Consider the following 22,462-nt stretch of genomic DNA (forward strand, 5'->3'; position numbering starts at 1 on the left):
ATCTGCTTTGGGCCTAATAGTAAACAAAATAGAGTCTCAATCTAAAGGATGATTTTTTAAAAATGTTTTGTCATAATTATTTTCTATGAATTTTTACATTTGAAAAGAGAGAATTAGCATCAGTAGATTGGCAATCTACTCTTTTTAAAAGTAAGCTGCCACGACAAGTTAAAGGAGCAGAGTAAAATTTCAATTTGTTCTGATCTGTATGTTGTTTATTCATAAATAACATCTTCTTTTAGTTACTCTTTCATGTAGCTGGAGGTTACAATACCATAAAAGACGGTTTAGAAAATGGACTGCAAGCAGTTAATGGCATCAAGCATGACAGGCTCTACACAAATGCTTTGCGAAGTTCTCCAACCAGAAACTGAAAGAAGAAGAAACTGGTTTAAACTGTCGTATAAGTGACTTGGTCTGGATAAGTCAAAGAATTTTTGACTCTAAGGTTTTTGATTATTTTAAAAAAAGAATTAAAGTGGTTATGGAGATAAGGTCTGAAGATGTTTATTACACCGTATGTAAATAGTTTGCTACCACTCTATTCATTTATTTTTGGCTGTGCGGGGACTTCGTTGCTGTTTTCTCTACTTGAGGTGACGGGGGCTACTCTCTAGTTGTGGTGCATGGGCTTCTCATTACATTGGTTTCTCTTGTTGTGGAGCATGGGCTCTAGGGTGTGTGGGCTTTAGTAGCTGCGGCACATGGGCTCAGAAGTTGCGGCTCCTGGGCTCTAGAGTGTAGGCTCAACAGTTGTGGCGTGCGGTCTGAGTCGCTCCATAGCACGTGGGATCTTCCCAGAGCAGGGATCAAACCTGTGTCTTCTGCACTGGCAGGTGGATTCTTTACCACTGAGCTACCCGGGAAGCCTGGTTACAGCTCTTTTCATTTATTTATTTTTTAATTAATTTATTTGGCTGCGCTGCGTCTTAGCTGTGGCAAATGGGATCTAGTTTCCTGACTACAGATTGAACCTGGGCCCCCTGCATTGAAAGTTCAGAGTCTTAGCCACTGGACCACCAGGGAAGTCCCACAGTGAAAAGCGGCAGGGGAGTGAACTCAATGACCTACAGAAGGAAAATTTACTTTGGTAGTTTTTACTTTAATGGTTTTTGGGACAATTAATTATCTGTGGAAACAAAAGAATTAAGGATAATATTAGATGTTTTCAAGGAAAATATGAAAAATAGGTGTTTTTAATCTTTCTAGAGTTAAAACAGGAGCAGAGTTCTTCACATATAGAGCAAAGGGAGATTTTTTTTCATTCAAAAGCAGTTTTAACACACAAGCTTTTAAAGAAAACTGGCCCACAGTTTAAAGAAAGCATTTAAAATAAAAAATGAAATTCATTTATATACTTGGTTTTAAGGTTTAGTTTAACTGCCAACAGGATAAGTACTAATGACAGTTGATTACATTTAAAGTAGGCAACATTTATAAACAGTTCTTTTCTTTTTCAAATATATCAATTGAAATGTTAAGAATATTTACTGTAGACTGAAGCACCATATAATACTGTAGCCGCTCATAAAATAAGCGGAATTTTAATTTGCTTTCACAGAGATGACTCAGCTCTAGGAAGGCCCTTACGTCCAATTTCTATAATGGGGAAAGATATGACGGGCCTTTCACTATTTAGGAGGTCTGTTAAGACACACTTCTGTTAGGGAGAGGGCAATGAACATGTGGATTTTGCTATTGTGAGCCACTCTAACAAAAGACAATGGGGGTGGTACTGCCGCCAGAGTAAAACTGAAATTGATGTCTTGAGATATGGGGGCTGCTAACCATAATAAACCCTGTAATCAATACCCCTTCAGAGGGGTAACTGAGGATTGGCCACTACATACTGTGGAAATACCTTTGACCCTTTTCTGGTTTAGTATTTTCACTTTTAAATGTTTCTATTTCCCTACTTTGCTGCCTCAGGCAAACAGCATATAAAAACGTCAGCTGTGCAAAAATACACAGTCTTCTTAAAAGCCACAATTGATTGTCATGTAAGTAGATGCTTACTGGTCTTCCAGTCTTTTCTCTGATATACACTTTCTTTGTAATGGAATAAGCTGAAAAGAAATCACCTTCTCTAGTCTTCTTTCTAGTCACATTGCAATTCCAATGGTTCCAAAATATGTGCAAAATATCACGAAGAAACCATGAGCCAAGACTACAAATTAAGTTACTATTTTGTCCATGACTAGTGATACTGGTGGAGAACACTGGGTTCTTTAATTTCTGGTAAAGTGATGAGAATAAATTTAACCATTTCTTTCACAAAAACGTGTTCTTAAACACACTCTGACTTTCCACTTGTTTCCTAGATGTTTAAAGAAAATGAAGAGCTACCTTTAGAACACAGTTGCTGTTCACAAGGAGATTCCCTGGCTTAATGTCTCGATGTAAGATGCCAGCTGAATGGAGATATTTCAAACCTGAAATAACAAACAGATATAACTGCAGATATTTAATTCCTTTTACTCAACCAATGATTCGGGGGAAAACCATAGAAACAAGAGTAGAGGATTTTAAATTGTTCTCTAAATAACTGCATAATGAACATTATTAAAAGCTTGACTTAGTCCTACCCTCAAAAAACTGTAATTTTGCTACAGTAAAATAGAATGTCATCAAAGGTTTTGCACAGTCTAGAGATAATGTCTATAATTTGAAAGATTATTTAGGTTTAAGTACAGATAAGCATTCCAAGCCCTGGAGTTAAGGCTGACCAGACCAATAACCTTGAACAGTTTGTAAGTGTGGTTCCTGAAGCTCTGGATACTCCGAAGCTGATTGTGAGCTGCTGCCACAAAATAGTTCCCATTAACCAACAGCAAGCCTTTTCCAGGACAGATTTTCACTGATGAGACAAAATTCAGAAACTTGCCCAGGTCTGTTGGTAGTATTCTCCACCACTGAGAATCAGGAAGGTAATTAATTACTTTAAAAATATTTTTGATATCTTTATAAAGTCTGTGGGCTTTAGCAGTGCTAGATAAAAGGTACAGCTTCAAGGCTGAGTCTTCTGAATAAAATAAAGCAAATCACATTTCTACAATGCTAAAGAAGGTCCTCTATCCAGTCTCTTCCCTCTGCCACCACCCCCACTCCCAAATATCAACAAATCTACAGAAGGTGAACTTTCCAGTTTTAACACTGTGTATGTGTTTTAGTTCCTCTGGCAGATGCTTTTCAATTTTTATAAGGAATGTCTGAATTCTTTGAATCCTATGGGAGAAAAAAAATATTTTACTAGGTAAGAAAACTGTTTCAACTTTAAACAGGTGTAATGCCAAAATTCTGAAGGACACACCTGATGGCCAGAGGAAGCTCCAACAATGTCAGCCCAAACTGCTTCTCTATCGTCAGTACTCCTTAATGAGCCAGGCTGGAGAGTGAGTTAGTTGGCTGTTTCTGTCAGTCTTCTCCATGCTTTGACTTTAAAAGTCATTTTGCTTTTCTAGAGTGGAACTCAGGCATGCCTGCCAACTCTCAGACCAGGCCCACCTACTGCTGGCTTAAAGAATGTATGTCATCCATAGGAAACACAGTTCCTTTTCAGTTAATCATCTGATGCCAGCCACATACTCCTACTAAAGGTTGTTCAGTGGAAGCTTTGTGGCAAAACAGCCTGCTTATTTACCCCTCGGGATTAACCCCCTTGACTACCTAATGAATTAGATAGGACCTTCTCTTCCATCACCGAAAATAAGAACCATCTGGCTACCCTTAAAAGCTTCTTATTTAACATCAAGTATAGAGAGTATTAAATATACTTTGGTCAGAAGAAAAAAGTTGTTAGGCAAGAAGTAAGCCTTGGAAGGTCAGATTAGTTCAAATGAAAAGCAAACATTTCATTTATAGAGTGACACTACCTTTTTCTTCACAGAGAAAGTCTTACCTCGCAAAATCTGATAAAGAAAAACTTTGACATGATCTGAGCTGAGTGGTTGAGGAGAGACGATAATTTTATGCAGGTCACTCTGCATCAGTTCTGTGACAACATATCTTGAGGTTTTTAGTTAAGGAGAGTTCAGAGAATTCAGCTCCCAATCCCTATAAATTAGGTATCAACTCTAAATACATAACTTCTCTTTTTAAGGCTGGAAAAAGCTTTAGGGAAAGAAAGCTTTTGGATAGCATGAAAAGAGATGACAATTCCAGCCCTCTTAAGATGAAAACACTGCCAAAATGAAATAATTTTAAAAAGTTAGAAGTTAACAATCAAGTGACTATAATTAGCACTATAAAAGAGAAAAATAAGGGTAAATATTTTCAAAGACAGCCAGATCAGGAGAAATGTGAAGACCAGCAGTCACGGGGTCTATTCAGACATGTTCCTGGAGTGTCCTCTGAATCCAAAAAAGAAAGGGTGCTGGTCTCACGCTAGGCCACCAGTGTACCAAAGCAAAAGATGTAATCCATCCATTAACAATGGCTTCAGTTACTTTGTAAAGCATGGTACTCCGAAAAACATGCAAAACGGTTAGTTCATATCTCAGTCTCTACAGTCTTCACAACTGAACTTTTATTATTTAACTTCTTATACATTTATACCTCCCGTACTTAATTTTAAGCTTCCTGTGCTTTGTACTTCGTTATATCCTCAGGGCTTTGCACAATCAACATGAGGCAGGTGATCGAAAGCTAGGGCCCAGGGAGTAAAGGAGATGTGGAATTCTCTCGGTAAAGGCACTACTGTCTCTTGCTTATCTAGAAAAGGACAGATTCATGACTTACCCCTGCCTTCAGTAACAACTCCTTAAAATTTTAGGCAAGTTTTACGATTTATAAGCTTCCTTCAGACAAGGGAAAAGGGCCTTTCAGTTTAGGAGGCTCTTGCAGGATTTAAATTCTTTTGACACCTTCTATATGTGAAAAGAATCTAAAAAAGGGTGGGTATATTATGAATGATTCACTTTGCTATAGGGTAGAAATTAACACAACATTGTAAATCAACTGTATTCCAATAAAAATTAATAAAGACAAATGAACAAACAAATTCTTTTGACACTTTGTAAAAGTTAGTTTCACATTCTGAGTAGAACACTAAGGCTTCTTCCCCGGCCCCGTGCACCTGAAATCAGGGAAAGGCAAGACAAAAAAATAGTAGAGTTCGTTTGCTTTCTTACATATTTCCTCAGATCCTAAAGTTCTTCTATGAGAAAGATACTATGGAGGTTGGAGTCTTTGGGTGCTCACCATTAGCTATAAAAAACTAAAAGGATCTGGGGCAGAGGCTCTTTTTTCAGCACTGGCATGCTCATTGGAATGGTAAGTGCTGGACATAACTTACATTTTCAAATAGCAACATGAGGTTTTGTATCTTACCTTTCTGAGCTTTAAAAAGTCTCTTGTAGTAAGTGATTATTATTTGGGGACTTAAAAACACTTCTAATTTAATGTTTCAGCACAAATAAGTAGGAAAAGGGACAACTTGGGCATAGGGAGAATGAAAAATTGATAACAGCTGACATACAGTTGGACTACCCCTCCTTTGTGAGACGTTTTCTCCAAATGGCTGGTGGAACATTCAGCTCTGACTTTCCCTCTCCCTTTCTGGTTGTTTCCTCTCATTCCCTTTGTTGGTGCTCCTTCCCAACCACTTACTGTTGAAATGCCCCAGGGCTTGGTCCTCTTCTCTTCAGATACCCACTCTCTAGGGTAATCGAAGAGAGTCCCATGACTTTAAATAACATCCAGGCTGACGACTCCCAACTTTACATCTCTAGTAATTTTCTTGCCTTAAGTCCAGCCTTGTATATTTAACTGTCTACTCATCATCTCCAATGGATGACTCACTGACGGCTCAAAATAACATGTCCAAGATATTCTGTAAGAGCGGGGGAAGAGCCAAAGACACCATAGCTTAGCTCCTGCTGTCGCCAGGGAATAAGGCTTTATTTGGTCTCTTGTGGGATAGGAAAAGACACCTAAACATCTTTACTACTTCTAACAGAGGCTTGCAAGCAATTCTGAGTTTAGACCTACCTGCATCCCTAGTTTCTAAGATACCTGATGCCTCCAATTCCTTAGCTGCTTTGATGTTCTGAGCCAGAAGTAACCCGCTTCTGGGTTCTCATTACTACCAGCAGAGGTTTCTGCCTCTTCTAGTATGAATTCTTGGGGACTGTAGGAAAGATTTTAGCAATAAAGATCAGTTTTATCAAATGTGTTTTCAGATAGAAACTGTTTACATGTTTATTGGCCAGATATATGTGTAAATATGAGAGGAGAAAAAAGAGAGGAGGAGTGAAGAGAGAGACTTGTTTCTTTTTTTAACTCAGGTTTCTACTGGGGTGATAATTTTATTTGTAGAAGTGCCTTACATATTAAGGATATTAACCCTCTTGTATATAATACGAAAAAGTTTTTTTTCCCACTGGGAAATCTTAATCATAGGACAGAGACAGGGGAAAAAATTTTCTATTTGCACCATTAAGCCTTAATCAGAGGTTCTAATATTCTTGAGTTGGTTCCAGAAATCTCAAGGGATGAAAACAAAGGAACATCACACAGGGAAAAAACAAAACAGAAGAACAGAGCAAAAACAGAAAAACTTCACAACTGCCATCCCTGTATCGTCAACTTGTGGTTTTACTCAGGAAAAGAAAACTCCTAAACAGAGTACTTATCTGTATGGGATGTCAGTCATGTCTTCTGAGTTTACTGACAATTTTCTTCTTCCTGCCAGGATTGAAAAGTTCTTGCATGGAAGTGAAGAGCAGGTTATATTCTATTCTGTCTCACGTATCTACAAAACAGGCAGCCAAGCTGCGATGCCAGAATCTTTACTGTTACTGGTGACAGTTGGTATACATGCAAACAGCAGAGAGAAAACATCTTAATTTTCAAGTTATCAGGTTGAATTCATGGTGCTGGCACTTGAAAAATCTTGCTTTGACTTATAAAAGGAACAAACTGATACAAAAGCCAAAAACACAGAATAAGCATGAAATAATGTCATATGCTTTCTTCTAACAGTGACTACATTTTCAAAGAAAAGGGAAAAGGAAAACGTTGGCTGGAATGGGTCCTATTCTAACCAGATATTTTACAAATAATTACTAATTTCAGGAAACACTCTTATATTTAACTTAGCATGATGAAACGAGTATTTCCAGATCAGGGTGTTGTTTCCACCCTAGACCTACTGGATTTGAACTGATAATGTTGAACCATTTTGACCAACAAAAATAATTATTTCACATGGTTCAACCTAATACAGAGCAAAGTATTAACAGACAGCAAAAACAAAACAAAACAAGCCCCCCAAAACCAAAATGAACCTGAAAGACAAGGGTGTTCAAAATGAATATAAAGGATGATTTAAAATACTAAGTTAATTCTTCTATACTAAGAGCACATTATGTGCATAATTTCTTACAAAATACAAACCAGCAGGTACTCCCTCTGCTAAACACAAATGACCAGATTATCATGTTACTGTCTTCAGGATCTGTGAATTTAAAAGACCTTTCATTCAATCTCCTGTTATAATATTTAAGAAAGAATAAATGAGTGTTACTTTCATATCTCTGCCTGTTAAGAAGATGACAGTCAATGTTAAAAAAAAAAGACGGTAGTGTTTAATAATCTCTTAATTTAATCAGAAAGTCTAGGGAAAACCACATATAGCCCAGTCTACCTTGACAATTTCATTTACCTTTGTACAGATATGTTTTCCTTCCTCTAATATCTTTTAAACATAGAAATCTGAGAAATTTTAAAAGTATACTTTTTACAAAGTGATTAAAAACAGTCACTCTGCACAGAGTAAGTTTTGTCAAGCTTCAGTTTAGCAAAATAAATTCTTCAGGGTTGAAATAAGTTATGTTTCACCTCAGGGATACAGCAAATTTTTCCTTCACAGAAACAAGCCAATGGCCAGGCCAATCTTTTAAAATTTTATTTCTCTGGAAAAACACAATTCCTGAATTGGCGATTGCACAACAGAGCTGCAGAATCTAGAAGCAACACACACCACTTTATGATGAGGTTTCTGCTCTGCTCTAGCAGAAACCCTCTAAAGTCTCAATCCCCAACATGATGTCTCCCAGATGTCTCAGCTAGTTGCCATGCCAACTAAAGCAGCTTAGATTAAATGAGGGCCTGAAAAGGCACCTGCACCACTCCAGGTCTGTTGCACATTAAATAAAACTCTCTTGACAGGGACTCGGAGGTGCCATTAACTTGAACAGCAGCTATCTGATTATTGTTTCTGAGTAATTTAATGAGGGTCTCCAAATAAGAAAAGCAGGGTGCTCTTTCCTCTCTCTGTCCTTCTAAATGGGACAGCCTCTCCAACAGCTGGTGCACCCACTGGGCCGCTGACTTTGCTGTGGCCTTTAAAGTTAGCATTGGGTAAAGGTAAACTACAGGACCAAAGTTAGGACTTGCAGGAGAATATTAGCAGATTAACCATTCTCCCCTTATTAAAACTCATCATTAAAAATACGGTTATAAAAAACACACTGTGCATGGTATGCCAACCTCACAGTGATTTGAACAGCCCTGCTATAAAATAAATTGCTGCTGATTGCAGCTATTAGTTAAGTAGCTCCATGAAATATGGATTTCAAAATGTACTGATTTGCTTCAGAGAAACGAATGATGCAAATTAACAATTAGAAATGCAAGGCGGGGGACAGTAGCAGCTCTTGATACCTGAAGGTGCCCAAGAGGCACAAGTGTTTCTGTGTTGTTTTAAAGAGTTAATTTTGTGTACTTTTTTTTTTTGGTAATACTGACATTTCAGAAACTTCTTTATATATAATGGGGTAGAAAACAGTCCCTTCACTTAGTCAGTGGAGAACATCAGTTAACAGAAACACAAACTCAGTCACAAAGAGGTTATGGGATTTACCCAAGGTCATGTTCCAAGTTTGCAAAAAGCCTGACTACCTTATGCTTTCCGATTCCCAGTCCAGCGTGCATTCAATCCCACAAAGCTGCTTCCTGCTTGCCTACTATTCCCATTTCTTGACCAAATGTCACACAGCATGCAGACTACTTCGCAATAAAGAAAAGCTGAACTACTTTTAATTAAGTGCTATGAGGAGAAGAAAAGGAGAAAGGAAGCTAATGTCCTGTTGAAGCTACTTATGTGCCACTTTATTACCCTCATTTAATCCCTGTGTATAACACCTAATTTGTAACTATTTCTATTAAGATATGAGCACATCGAGGCTGGGAGAGATTAAGCTGCTGACAAAGAGCTTGGATTCACACCTAGATTGTAATGATTCCTAAATCGGACCCTTTCCGTGAAATTCTGCCTCATTCTGTTCACTGTCAAGAGAGAAAACGAAATTCCCAAGACGGACCTATTTTGCATGTCGGAAAAAACCAGGTTCCAAACAAAAATCAAATTCAGGACTGGGGTTACATGATGGAGCCTTAGAGCGTCACTGCCATGACTGAGTTCATAGCCCACCAAGGCAGGTGGACAATCAAACAAACAATTACAACAGATTCACTCAAAGATCACAACAAGGTCATGGCTGTTGATCTCGTAAGGCCCCTTAGCACTGCTCTGGGACTGAATAAGGCAGATCTGCCATCAGGAGTCAGAAAAGCAAAGCAGCACAACCAAGACACATTCTTCTAAAAAGATAAACCTCTATTAGAATTGCTAAATGCCAATAACTACAGAGATTTACACCTTTAGTGAAACACGTGAGAAACCATCCAGGTTTCTTCAGCTCATACTGAACTTCTAATTAGATGCACATTCTAATTGGCAATTTACCTATATCTATAAACACACACACATACATGCATTGTGCTCAGTCACTCAGTTGTGTCCAACTCTTTGAGACTCCATGGACTTTAGACCCCAGGCTCCTCTGTCCATGGGATTTTTCAGGGAAGAACACTGGAGTGGGTTGCCATTTCCTACTCCAGGGGATCTTCCTAACCCAGGGATGGAACCTGCGTCTCCTGCAACTCCTGCATTGGCAGACAGATTCTTTGCCACTGAGCCACCAGGGGAGTCAAGCATTAGGTTTTCTAAAATGGTTCCCCTTAAGAATTAAAAAAAAAACAAAACACGAGAAATAACAAAAATAAGAACATTGAACATTTATTGAGTTCCCTCTATATGTGAGGCACTTTGGCAGCACTTGCTATGAATTATCTCTTTGACTTGTCACAGCGCAAGTTAAGTTATCCTAGAGAACTAACTGTTCTCTTTCTGAGTGTTAGTCTTTCCTTTTGGAAGGAACTGAATCCAAAGGTGTCTGAAGTAACTACCCAAATCCACACTCTTACTCATTTCCTCTAGTACCTGAACTGTAGTCTTAGTTCTGTCACTAATAAATAAATAAAATAAAAATAAAAAACAAATGAAAAAACAAATCAAATAAAAAACAATCCCACTGTTTGCTGAAAAGCATCTTTGAGACTACTACATGCCAGTCTTAATACAGATCACCTCATTTAACCCTCATAACAATCTTGTACCACTCCCCTGCAAGAGATCTACGCTGCGGGTGAATGAATATCAGGTTGACAAGCTAAATAACGATACTCCTTTTGGCCAGCAACTGAAAAATAATACAAAGGTTAAAAAAAATGCTGGAGGCAAGTTTTTCTACCTCATACTCTCTCTGTCACTGTGTCTTTTTATCTCCCATGTTACTTCATTCAAATTTTATTCCTTTCACACTTCTTCCCTTTTCAAAAAGAATTTATATTTTGGTCATGCCATGTGGCATATGGGATCTTAGTTCCCTGAATGGGGATTGAACCCTCACCCTCTGCATTGAAAGAGCAGAGTCTTAACCACTGAACTGCCAGGGAACTCCTTATTTTACCTTTCTTAAGTTATAAAACTAAAACTGACAATTCAATTAACATTTTCCTGTACCAAGGAACCATACACAGCTACTTGAATAGCTTCATACTCTCTATTTCTTTAAATGGATAAGGAAAACACAAAACAATTAGCATACACACGTTAATGTGTATATACATAAAGAAGCCCCAGTTAACTATGTGGTGAGAGCCCTTGAGAAGAAAATGAGGGAAGAAAACAAGTCTGAACTATAGATTGCTGGAAATATAGAACAGGTTTTAGTGGGAGATTAAATTAAAAATATAAGTTTATATATTATATTACATTAGACATGGTAACAAGTAATTACTACTAAATGAAATCTGCCACAGACAGGGTATTAATTTTGCTGTTTACAATCTTCTTTTTCCTGCACAAAGTTTTTCTTTTTTTTATTAAATATTTTTCTATTTCTTTCCTTTTGTTATAAAAAAATCTAGATTTCTAAATTATGGAAGCATGTTATCATTAATGAATTATAAAATTCAGCCTTAATGACATGATGTTCTTTAGAATAATGCCCATCAGTGTTAGCAGCTGAGTTGTTAGTGCATAGGGCCCAAATATCAACATAACATGCAGGACACCGTGCTGGACACCTACAAAGGGTTGCTGAGGAATAAAACTGTGTTCATGAGGGCAGAATCTGAAGCAGAAAAAGCAAAAATAAGAAATATTCTGAGAATCAAAGAAATGAGGTAGAAATATATTAGAGATACCAGAAAGGTGGAGAAAAGGAAGGCATGTTTAGGATTAAAAACAGTTTTGTACAATGTTCTTTGATGCCAAAAAGGATTATGGGCAAGAAAACTAGGGAACGAATGCAGATAGAGTCTGGTAGTCAACTGCCCCTCAATAGTAGGCCTCCCCTGACTGACCTCTTGCTCCAATTAAAACAAATCTGTACTACGATCAATATTTGTTTAACCCACCTTTATGATGCTGCATCTATTTTAGAATGTAATTTAAGAATGCATGATAATCAGTCTCATGCTAGAAAGCCCGACTACTCCAACTGTCAAAGGTAATTCCACAGAAAAAGCTACATAATCACCACAGAAACAAATGCTGACATTAAATTCTGACCTTCAATTATGAAAAAGATGATTGAGTCTGTCTCTGTTTTTAGGAAGTCATGATTACTCAGGCAGTCTCAGAGGCTACAGGACTGGTGCCAAAAGCACCATTGTTTAACCATTATCATTATCATTAGCATCAATAAATACTATGGATACCAAGGGGTATAGAGAGCAAGCTAACTCAATGACAAAACAGAGAGAAAAGATGAATGAATGCAAAGCAACATTCAAGAGATTAGAAAAAGTGTAAGATTGACAAGTAAAAATCAGGTAGAGAAAGTAAGAAGGAAGCAAAAAGATTTTATATAGATGGCCACAGAAACTTGATTAAAAATATTGCTAGTTTTCTATGTGTCAGACCTCTAGCTTAAAGTTAATTTGTCTCATCTATTCATAATTACTCTAAATCCTATTAACATTCCCATTATACAAATAAGCAAAGAGGTTTAGAGAGGTGAAGAAACTAGCCAGAAGTCATAGCTTGTACACAGGAGAGTTGGTGCTAAACCCCAGCTTTTGTTCTTTATCTGTGCTTTGTCTTTCAATAGATGAAACATCAAAGAAGGTGAACAAAATAACTCTACTTGAGAAGAGGGCAGATGTTTAGAATCAGGAGTTAAAACAGATTTAGGTAGTGGGAGGCAGTGTGGTGTAGGCTTTGGAATTAAAGACCAGGTTAGAATCTCGACTTGGTCACTTACTGGCTTAGTAACATCAGACAAGTTAAATAACCTCTCTTGAGTTTGTTTTTGCATTTATAAAAGAAATACAATGACATCTACTACACTGCTGGGTTATTGCTGGATCCAGATGCTGTACGTGAATCACATATAAATGTCTGACACATAGCTGCTGCTACTATCATCACTGCTATGGGAAGAACATGTAACTGTATTCTTATCTCCTCCTAACATTTCCCTCTCCCTACCCAAGGGAAAGCCAAAAGAATCTAAGTTAAAAGAAAAAAGAACACAAAACAGGCAACCAATTTAAAAAGTTCCTCTAAGGTACTGATCTTAAGATCAGAATCTTAAAAGGATATCGCTGCTGAAAAGGAAAATTATATTCACTTCTTATTAACAGGTCTCATGCAGTTTTCTTGGCATACTGCATACTACTTTTGAGAGAGGGTTGGTTCTGGAAGGACTGGAAACTCAAGGGAGCAATTAAAAATGTTAATCGCTGAGACCTCCACCCTTGGGACTCCTGGTTTTGGTAAAGAACTTCTAGTCACCCGGAGTTTCTCAGACTTGACCTCACGATGGCAAAAATTAACTATTAGATCAGCATCCCCTAACTGGTTAGTACCACATATCCAGAACAACACACACGAAACAAAACTCTGCTGGGCTCATGCATATCCTATTTCCCTTGGAAAAACACCACTTCAACCTAAGCCTATTATCTACTGGGTTCTCTTGCCACCTCTGAGTGATGTATCAATAAGAGGAAAACTGTCAATTAAACAGGTAATTATTAAACCCACACCAACAATTCAGTGCACTTAACATTTAATAACGGCATTATATATTATACACAGAGCAAACCAATGTATTAATAAGTAGTATATAAATTGTACTCTGGTTAAAATACAGATTCGTGCTAGTGTGCTACAGGTTTATTAAGTTCCCTGAAGTATTGCTCTCAAATAAACTGAGTTCGTAGCAGGCGACTCAGCTGGCCTATGAAGTGACTAAAAGCCCCACTGCTTCCCTATATCCTCCAATTAAGGCAGGTCTGATAAATTTAGTGACTTCTAAAACCTCTGGGTCTCTATGTAACACGTCTCCCTGGTGTCTACCAACCTTAACAAATAGAAATGAAGTCAGAACAGTGGAACAGGACCAAAAGATCAAATAAATAGAGCATCCCCAAATCCTCACACCTGGATTAAAATTTCAAGAGGCTAATAATCAGAAGGTTAACCAGAAGGTTAAGCAGTTCAAGAGAATGATAATGGGTTATGAGGCTTTTCAGGGGCTCAAATGAGGTATGGCTTTGTTGTTATTCATTATTACCCTCTAATAGTTGGGAAGCCTGGTAGCATTTCATTCCCCACCAGCTGGGAAGTTTTAGAGGTATATTTATTTCATAATAGAGGTGAAAAGACTAGATTCTAGCTTTAGATTTTTTTTTTTTTTTTTGGCATCACCTGAAACACAGGTGTTTCAAAGAGCTGGTGTGAATAAGTTGTTCCTACTATAGCAACTCTCTTCAAAGCAGAAGGAAAAAAATTCCAACTGTGAGTTGGAACTTGAAACAGCTCTTTTAAAACAACCTCAGGATTTGCACATACACTACTGCTGCTAAGTCATCTGAGTTGTGTCCGACACTTTGTGACCCCATGGACTGTAGCCCGCCAGGTTCCTCTGTCCATGGGATTTCCCAGGCAAGAATACTGGAGTGGGTTGCCATTTCCTCCTCCAGGGGATCTTTCCCACCCAGGAATTGAACCCACAGCTCCTGCACTGCAGGTGGATTCTTTACCACTGAGCCATGGGGGAAGCCCTAAAATACATAAGGCCAAAGTAATCTTTATGTAGCCATGAAGGGACTACTACTTAGAAGATGTGACTACTACTCTAGGGCATAACAGGGGAGTAGTCTTTGTGCAGAGTTGTAGCCACTGGACCACTAGGGAAGTCCCAAGGTGAGTGGTTGTGGGATGATAGGTTGAAGGAGGAAATTATGTCTTTCTAATTAATAAGAAGAGTTTGGTTAAGGTAATGGAAAGAGGAGTAAGAAAGCTATAACGGGGATGCAATCTGGATGGAAGGCTTGGAGGTGCCGGCGAGATGTATACAGAATATATTTTCAGGTTAAGAGGAGACCAGGTAAGAGAATATGAGGTACTGAGGTTGACAACCCATTCCTCATTAACAGTTCACATCTTATTTAAAAAAACAACTCTCTGTAAATGGGCTAGGTAGTTACTGATCAGCCATTATGAAAATCCACTTGTGATAAGGACTTGCTAATACCATCTGTTCATAGCTGGCTTGGTGCACTTTGCTTCACAAAGTCCATAGGAGTTTCACTAAGCTCTACTTCATCTATAAGGCCTTTCCTTACTACTTTTTTGTACTTGTTAAGTGCCAGGTATTGTTCTAACTATCTATCCCAATTTATTCCTCAAATAACTCTGTGGGGTGGTTGTTGCTCATTTGTTCAGTCATGTCCAGTTCTTTGCAACCCCATAGATTGCAGCACGCCAGGCTTCCCTATCCTTCTGCATCTTCCGGAGCTTGCTCAAACTCATGTCAATTGAGTCAAGTGATGCCATCCAACCATCTCATGCTCTGTTGTCCCCTTCTCCTCCTGCCTCCAATCTTTCCCAGCATCAGGGTCTTTTCCAATGAGTTGGCTCTTGGCATCAGGCGGCCAAAGTATTGGAGCTTCATCATCAGTCCTTCTAATGACTATTCAGTACTGATTTCCTTTAGGATTGACTGGTTTGAGCTTGCAGTCCAAGGGACCCTGAAGAGTCTTCTCCAATACCACAGCTCAAAAGAATCAATTCTTTGGCATTCAGCCTTCTTTACGGCACTACTAAACATTTTCATTTTATTAACCAGGAAATTGAGGCACAGAGAGGTTAAGTAACTTGTTCAAGAAAACACAAGTAAAAGGCAAAGCTGGGGTTCAAATATAGGTTGTCTGGTTCCATGCTCTTTGCCATTATGATAGATTTTCTATTACCTCAAGCTAGCAAGAATGCTGACAAGGTTGGCCCTGGACTGATCAAAAGATTTTGAAATAAACAAAAGATAGGGAGCTTGTTCCCATTTCATGACACGACAGTCACTGAATTCAAGACCACTCTTGTCAGGCAGCAGAACTAACCGATGATGACAGCATGGTAAGCAGAAGGAGCAGAGAATGGGACTGATTTTAAGAGTGCTGTTATTTAGGCTCTGACCAAGAACAGATATTGGAAGAGCCACCAAGGTTTTGAAGAAGAAAGGGAGATACTTGCTTGTCAATTTCCTAATATAATAATCCTGCAATGATGGTCAATTTTCCATATTCCCATGTTTGAGCCTGCCAATCAGTCTATGACTTAGATTGTTTCCACCTCTCAGACAAGAGAGAATAAAGGTGATTCATTACCCAGCTCCTAGAGTCAGTAAGAACCAGGGGAGTTTATAAACTATTACAAATAAATGATTGCTATATATAAAGGTTATGTAAATGTCATAAGAAAGCATTACTATATAAGCACTTTAATAATAGTTAATCATTCTGGACAGCTCAAGGTGTGCATATGTGTGAAAATCTGTGATGTGGTCTTATGTTAAAAACTACCCTATCAGGTTAAAAAACTCTCACCATCTAAAGTTCAGAACTATAGTGGGTTGACCTGCCTGCTTAACTGAAGTCTGAGAACATGTGGAAAGAGCAACTGAGGTTGTGTGAGAAACTATTAATGATGTGTTAAAAAGCTTTCCGAAAGCAAAGTAAGGGTATTTAGCTGGTTGAGCTGAGTTGGGAGAAGAAAATGGAGAACACAAATTATTTCCTCCAGAATGAATATAGAAAGAAAGCTTTGAAAACACAATTTTAATCCCTGATTTCAGATATTAAAAAGTGGGCAATTCTTTCTTCCACTTCATACTGGACAAAGACCAACACTAAACCAGATTATAAAAAAAGAACTCTTGCAATATTAAATATCAAGTAGGAGACATGTTGGCCAACAATTTAACAATCATTAAAAAAAAAAAGGCCTTCCATCTTCATGCAATATAAATTAGAACAACTATGAAGATCAGGTGACTTTTCCAAAAGGACACAGTGAATTTTTGGTTTAACGAACTATAGTATGTAGATACCCAAGTTTGGTTCCTGAAGCCACAGAGTCTCTTCTACGAAAAGTCTAAGAATGACAGTTAAAACATGCTTAAACTCATGTTAAGCGCTAATTCTGAAATCCTGCCATTCCTGTTGGAAGGAAAATCTTATAACCATAAATATGAGAGACTTAAATAGGTATCATTTTCTTCACATTTTTTCTTTCAAAATCAGGTCCACAGAGGGAAATTTCAATTGAGATCTCAGATATGTAACGGCCTTGGAAATAAAAATGAGGGGTATTAAATAGCATGAATAAGGAAAAATCTGGTTTTTGGATATTGTTGATTTCAAACAATGCTTTCGACGTGAAAGAAAAACAGCAATGCATCACAGAGAAAATTGCTTTCTCGTAAGAAATGGTCAGCTCTAAATCTCATCATCTTTTTTGTAACAAAAAGCATGGGCGCCTTTGCAACTAGAAAAAAATTGGTATGTGTTTCAATTAGAATCACTGACCTTTTCTGAAGCATGCCTGTGCTTCTCTATAGAAATCAATGGAATAAAAGGTCATGGTGTTAAAATGCTTGAATATAACAATCTTTCCTACGCTAAGGCAAATTCCTCTTCTTTTTAAGGTAACTAATTTGTTGTATAGAATGTCAAGAATAAAGAAAATTAAAACCACCTTTAATTTGCAATTTTAAATTGACTAAAGAAAGTCAATTCTACCATGTGAAAAAAATGAAAAAAACAAAAACAAAAACAGAAAACTGGAAAGTTGTCATTCTACATCCTGCCATGGCCCAGAAGATTCTGTTCGCTGAGTCCTTGTCACTAAAGCTATAACCACATATGCAATGACAGAAAAAGCATCCTAGAATATATGACATTATTTCAAACCTCAGTCTTTTCAAAGTGCCCTACAGAAGGCAAAGGCAAGTTTCTGTATCTGTCAAATGCTCGTAGTAGAGTCTGAGATTACTAATCTTTTGTCATCATAGCCCCACAAAGCAAATAAATGCAGAGATACACAAACACAGACAGAAGGATGGGATGGGGAGGGACTTGGGAGGGGGGTTCAGGATGGGGAACACATGTACACCCATGGCGGATTCAGGTCAAATGTATAGCAAAACCAATACAATGTTGTAAAGTAAAATAAATAATTAAAAAAAAAAAAGAGCCAAGGAATAGCAGCAGAATTAATGACCGAAATAGTCACTACTTTTCTGGACATAATATATATATTTGAGAGAAGAGTCTCTTCCCAAGTTGAGAAACATTTCATTTCTCCAATTTTTTTTAATTAATGAAGAGAAGGGGCAGATTCTTCAATCCCCACTTAACCCCTTCAGAGGATAAAGATGCACATATCCAATCCACACTTAACCCCTTCAGAGGATAAAGATGCACATATCAGTCATATAAACTGCCTCATGCTTCTTACTGTCAATGGGTCCTCAAATTAGACCTATCCACCCTTTCTTAGGGCTTCCCTGGTGGCTCAGACTGTAAAGAATCCACCCGTGATGCAGGAGACCTGGCTTCGATTCCTGGGTTGAGAAGATCCTCTGGAAGAGGGCATGGCAATCCACTCCAGTATTCTTGTCTGGAGAATCCCATGGACAGAGAAGCCTGGTGGGCTGCAGTCCATGGGTTGCAAAGAATCACATACGACTGAGCGACTAAGCACACATACCCTTTCGCAACAGGTCTGAAAAACTCACTTCTATGTCCAGATGATCTGGTGTCAAACGTCCTTCACCCAACAGAATTTGAGAGCAACTTACTCCAGTCTGATCTACTGTAAAGCTGCAAGAATGATGTCATTAAAACCTGACAGTAGACTGCTATCAGCAGTATAAACAACCACAAACAGCATTCTGAAGGGAGGACAAGCCTCTCAATATGCCAAGCTCCAGATGCTTCCTTAGTACATCTGCCCAGTGCTACCCATCACAGTGAAATTCATTTTTGGTTGAAGATTTTAAAAGGCAGAGTTATTAAAAGGAATAGGGCAGAGAGGATTCAAAATATACAGAGAACAAAAATCTACAACAATCTGAGAGAGGTATATCAGAAGTCTGAGTATTTTCTATGGCAACTGGGAAGAGGCAAAAGTTAAAACAATGGTCCATTTAAAGGGATCTGCCTCCTCTGTCAAGATATAAGATCTGCTATGTATCAAATTATATTTTAATGAAGTTGGGGAAAAAAGATATGAGTACCTTATCCATCTGCTCACAGTACCTACTTTCTAACATTTATAGAATAAATACTCTATCACGCAATTAGATGTACCGCCTTTAGCACTGTTCCATACTGCTATTTAATTAGAATAGCTATACAAAAAGGGTTATATGTACCCACAAATAGAAACCAGAAACCGCCTAAAATTTTGTGAAAAACTATGGAAAATATATCTATCCTGAAGTGAAGTGAAAGTTGCTCAGTCAAGTCCGGCTCTTCGAGACCCCATGGACTGTACATTCCATGGAATTCTCTAGGCCAGAATACTGGAGTGGGTAGCTGTTCCCTTCTCCAGAGGATCTTCCCAACCCAGGGATTGAACCCAGGTCTCCCGCATTGCAGGCAGATTTTTTACCAGCTGAGCTATCAGGAAAGCCCCATATCTATCCTATTAATACGCAACTGATCTCAAATGAATTGATATAGGAAAATGTTTTATTCTATGAAAATTTTAAGTTCCAGGTAAATCCTCCAAACTATTCTTTTGTGGGAGAGGGAAGGAGGGCAGGGAAGTTTTCATACATAAGAAAATGTGGTTAATATCTCTATTGTAAACTTGATTACCCTGGTATTATAATTATTTCACAATTGTCAATCATCTCTTTTGAACCATGAACTCCTTAAGGATAACAGCAATGGCCATTATACTTGATACTACCTGCTGGTACCTCTTTCCTGAGGGTAAAGTTCTAAAGTTAAGGCATAAAATGAACACCAAGTGTCACAAAAAAAAGTCACCTGGGAAGATACCATGTTGGAAACCAACACATCAAACTCTCATTAAATTCAACAGTATTGTATTCTCTGGCATTGGAACAGAGTGCTATTCTCTTTAGTTGAACCCCATATGAAACAGACAGCTTGTGTTAAGGGGTCATGCCACATAAAAGTACCTCTCTTAACACCAGTATCACACTCAGTTTGGTGAAATGCTCTCACTGTGGGAAGCCTATGGGAGCTGAAACTAACTGAGGGTACAGTACATCTTGATTTCTGTCTCATGCTCATTCTGGAAAAGAAGGTAAATGAATGGAATTGGGCACAAACTAAATTCTCTTTTTTAACCATGTTAAATTCAAAAAACCGTGTTGCATATGTTTCAGTTTAAACGCAGGACTGTGACTCCATCATAAGTTCAAAAATTCACTGTTCAGAGAATGAATGATGCAGAGATTTTGGGTGATTAGCTCAAGGCAGAGTCAAAGGAAAATATCTAAACTTCTCACACCTGACTTTGAATTCTGCTTTTTCTACTGCTGATGCGTCAGCATGAAAATAACACTGGAATTTTAGACCTAAAAAATATATTCTCATTTTCTAAAGTTTAACAGCAAATGAATTAGGTGTTGACATTTTTAAGATTTAGTTAATTTGGCCATCAAAAAACATTTATAATGGATTTATATGAAGAGCATCAACATGATTTGGGTAACACAGTCTCCATTTAAAGAGCTGGTAAGTGGAGGAGTAAGCTGCCTTTTCTCCTACCTTTTCTAGACTATGGTTGGTCCCACTGCTATGCTCAAAAACCTCTTAATTCAGTGGTATTAAGCACACTCACAATGTTATGCAACTATCACCACTTCTGATTCTAGAACTTTCTCAACACCCCAACAGAAACTTTGTTAAATTTATAGAATATACTTCTGATTCTGTCATTTCTCACCACAAAAATCCTTCACTGGGTTCTAAAATGTCTACTGAATAAAGATGAATTTACTTAGTTCAACATTCAAGGCCCTCCATGACTTGGCTCCAAATAGCTTAATTTCTCACTATTCACACATTCTAAACTCTAGTCATTCCCTAGAAGATGCTAATACTTACTCCATCCATTTGGAATATCCATCCTCCTCAATGTTACCAATCCAAATCCTTCTCATCCTTCAACACTCAACTAAAATGTCTTTTCCTACATGAAATCTTCTTACGGTTTTTTTTTGGGTGAGGCAATCTCTTCTTTTAAATCTTCTGACACAATCTACCATACATAATACTTATTTCTTTAATTCTTATCTCACCCCACTGACTCAAAGGAGAACATTTTTCTCGAGGGAAAACATTAAGAGGCAGTAGTGGGTTAAGAGCATTCTTGACCCATCAGACCAGTCAACATGGATTCAAACCCCAGCTCTATCATTTTTAAGTGACCTTGATCAAGTTATCTAACTCTCTGAGCTATAGTTTCTTCATCTTTAAAATGGAGATAAGAGTGAAGTATTGAGAGTAATTCCTGACACACTAAATTTTTAAAAATTAAATAATTCATCAATATATCTCTATAACCTCCACAGGGATCAGTATTAATACAATGTTAAACATATAACAGTGCTAAATGTTTGGCCACATGAATAAATAAAGCTGAGGAGATACAGCCTAAGTGGTCAAACTTAAGAATTGTGCTGTTCTTGGATTGTTCTGCCAACTTTTCCTCTGTTTTGCCTTTCTAAGTGTCTGTCTTAGGCTTCACTGCTAAGGAGCCAGAACTGGTGATGGTGGGTAAATGAAAGTTTTTGTTTAAAAACATCAAATGCTTTTTAAGTAATCAGCGTGGAAACTAAAATGGGGAGTGAAAATCAGATCCTTAATGCTCTCAGGATATGTAGATTTTTCTCTATCACTGTACTTTCCAATCTATATTATTTATATGATTGTATCATCTACTAGATTACAAACCTGTTAAGTCAGACACTATCCTATTCAACAAATGTCTATTTAGCACTACTATATGTTAGGTACTGCTCTAAGTGCTGGGAACACAACAGTGAGCAAAACAGAAAAAAATTCCTGGTTCTAGGAACATAGTTGATGCTTATGTTTATGGAATAAATGAAGGGGAAATTCTAACAATATGGAAATCTTCAAAATTCTTAAGATGTAGATTTCCGGTCCTCGCTGGTACTTTTGCTGCAGAAAGAGTGCACTTACTTATATCTGCATTTACACATTTTATTTTGCTTGTTCTTAGCTTTTCACTGGCTCCTAAGGTTCCCTGAGGGTTACAGAGCTCTTTCATAGCACTAGGGAATTACATATTGTGTATATAAAATACAGTCTACTAATACTATCAATTAAACTACTGCATCTGGGAGTAGTTTATTCAATAGTATTACATTACTGCCTACCAAAGACTTTAACTGGCTGAAATGGATATGTAGGTTCCCTCATTGTCTTTATGACAAGAAATTCCTGTTTTAACATTGCTTGCACAAGCCAAACCTATTATTCAAATAGGGACACTTCTGAAAGTAAAAGGAGAAACTTATTAATACCAGGACATCAGGTAAAATCCAGGAGTCCTGGCAAACTGGAGCACACTGTTATCCCGTTCTCATTTCTAGTGATTTTAGGCTCTAACTGTTTCTAGCACAGAAGACTTATACCATGCATATTCTTCTCCATAAAATGTTAAGACTGTGTTTCAAGTTAAAAAATATAATTTTTCTTAATTATTAGAGAATATATTTTTTGGTGGATATATTAGATTTTAAAACCATGAAAACAC

The 22,462-nt window shown here is 37.7% G+C and overlaps 1 protein-coding gene across 1 annotated transcript in view; it reads right to left on the reverse strand.

Moving 5' to 3' along the window:
* NLK (nemo like kinase) overlaps positions 1 to 22,462 on the reverse strand; it is a 123,490-nt gene that overhangs the window by 24,545 nt on the left and 76,483 nt on the right. Inside the window, exons 4-5 of the mRNA XM_065909059.1 lie at positions 3,899 to 4,005; positions 2,347 to 2,432 (exon numbers count right to left, since the gene is read on the reverse strand). Coding sequence (XP_065765131.1) covers positions 2,347 to 2,432; positions 3,899 to 4,005 — 193 coding nt within the window. The remainder of the gene's footprint in view (positions 1 to 2,346; positions 2,433 to 3,898; positions 4,006 to 22,462) is intronic.

This window comes from Muntiacus reevesi, chromosome 18 (assembly GCF_963930625.1).
Source record: "Muntiacus reevesi chromosome 18, mMunRee1.1, whole genome shotgun sequence".
In the NCBI taxonomy this organism is placed as follows: Eukaryota; Metazoa; Chordata; class Mammalia; order Artiodactyla; family Cervidae; genus Muntiacus; species Muntiacus reevesi.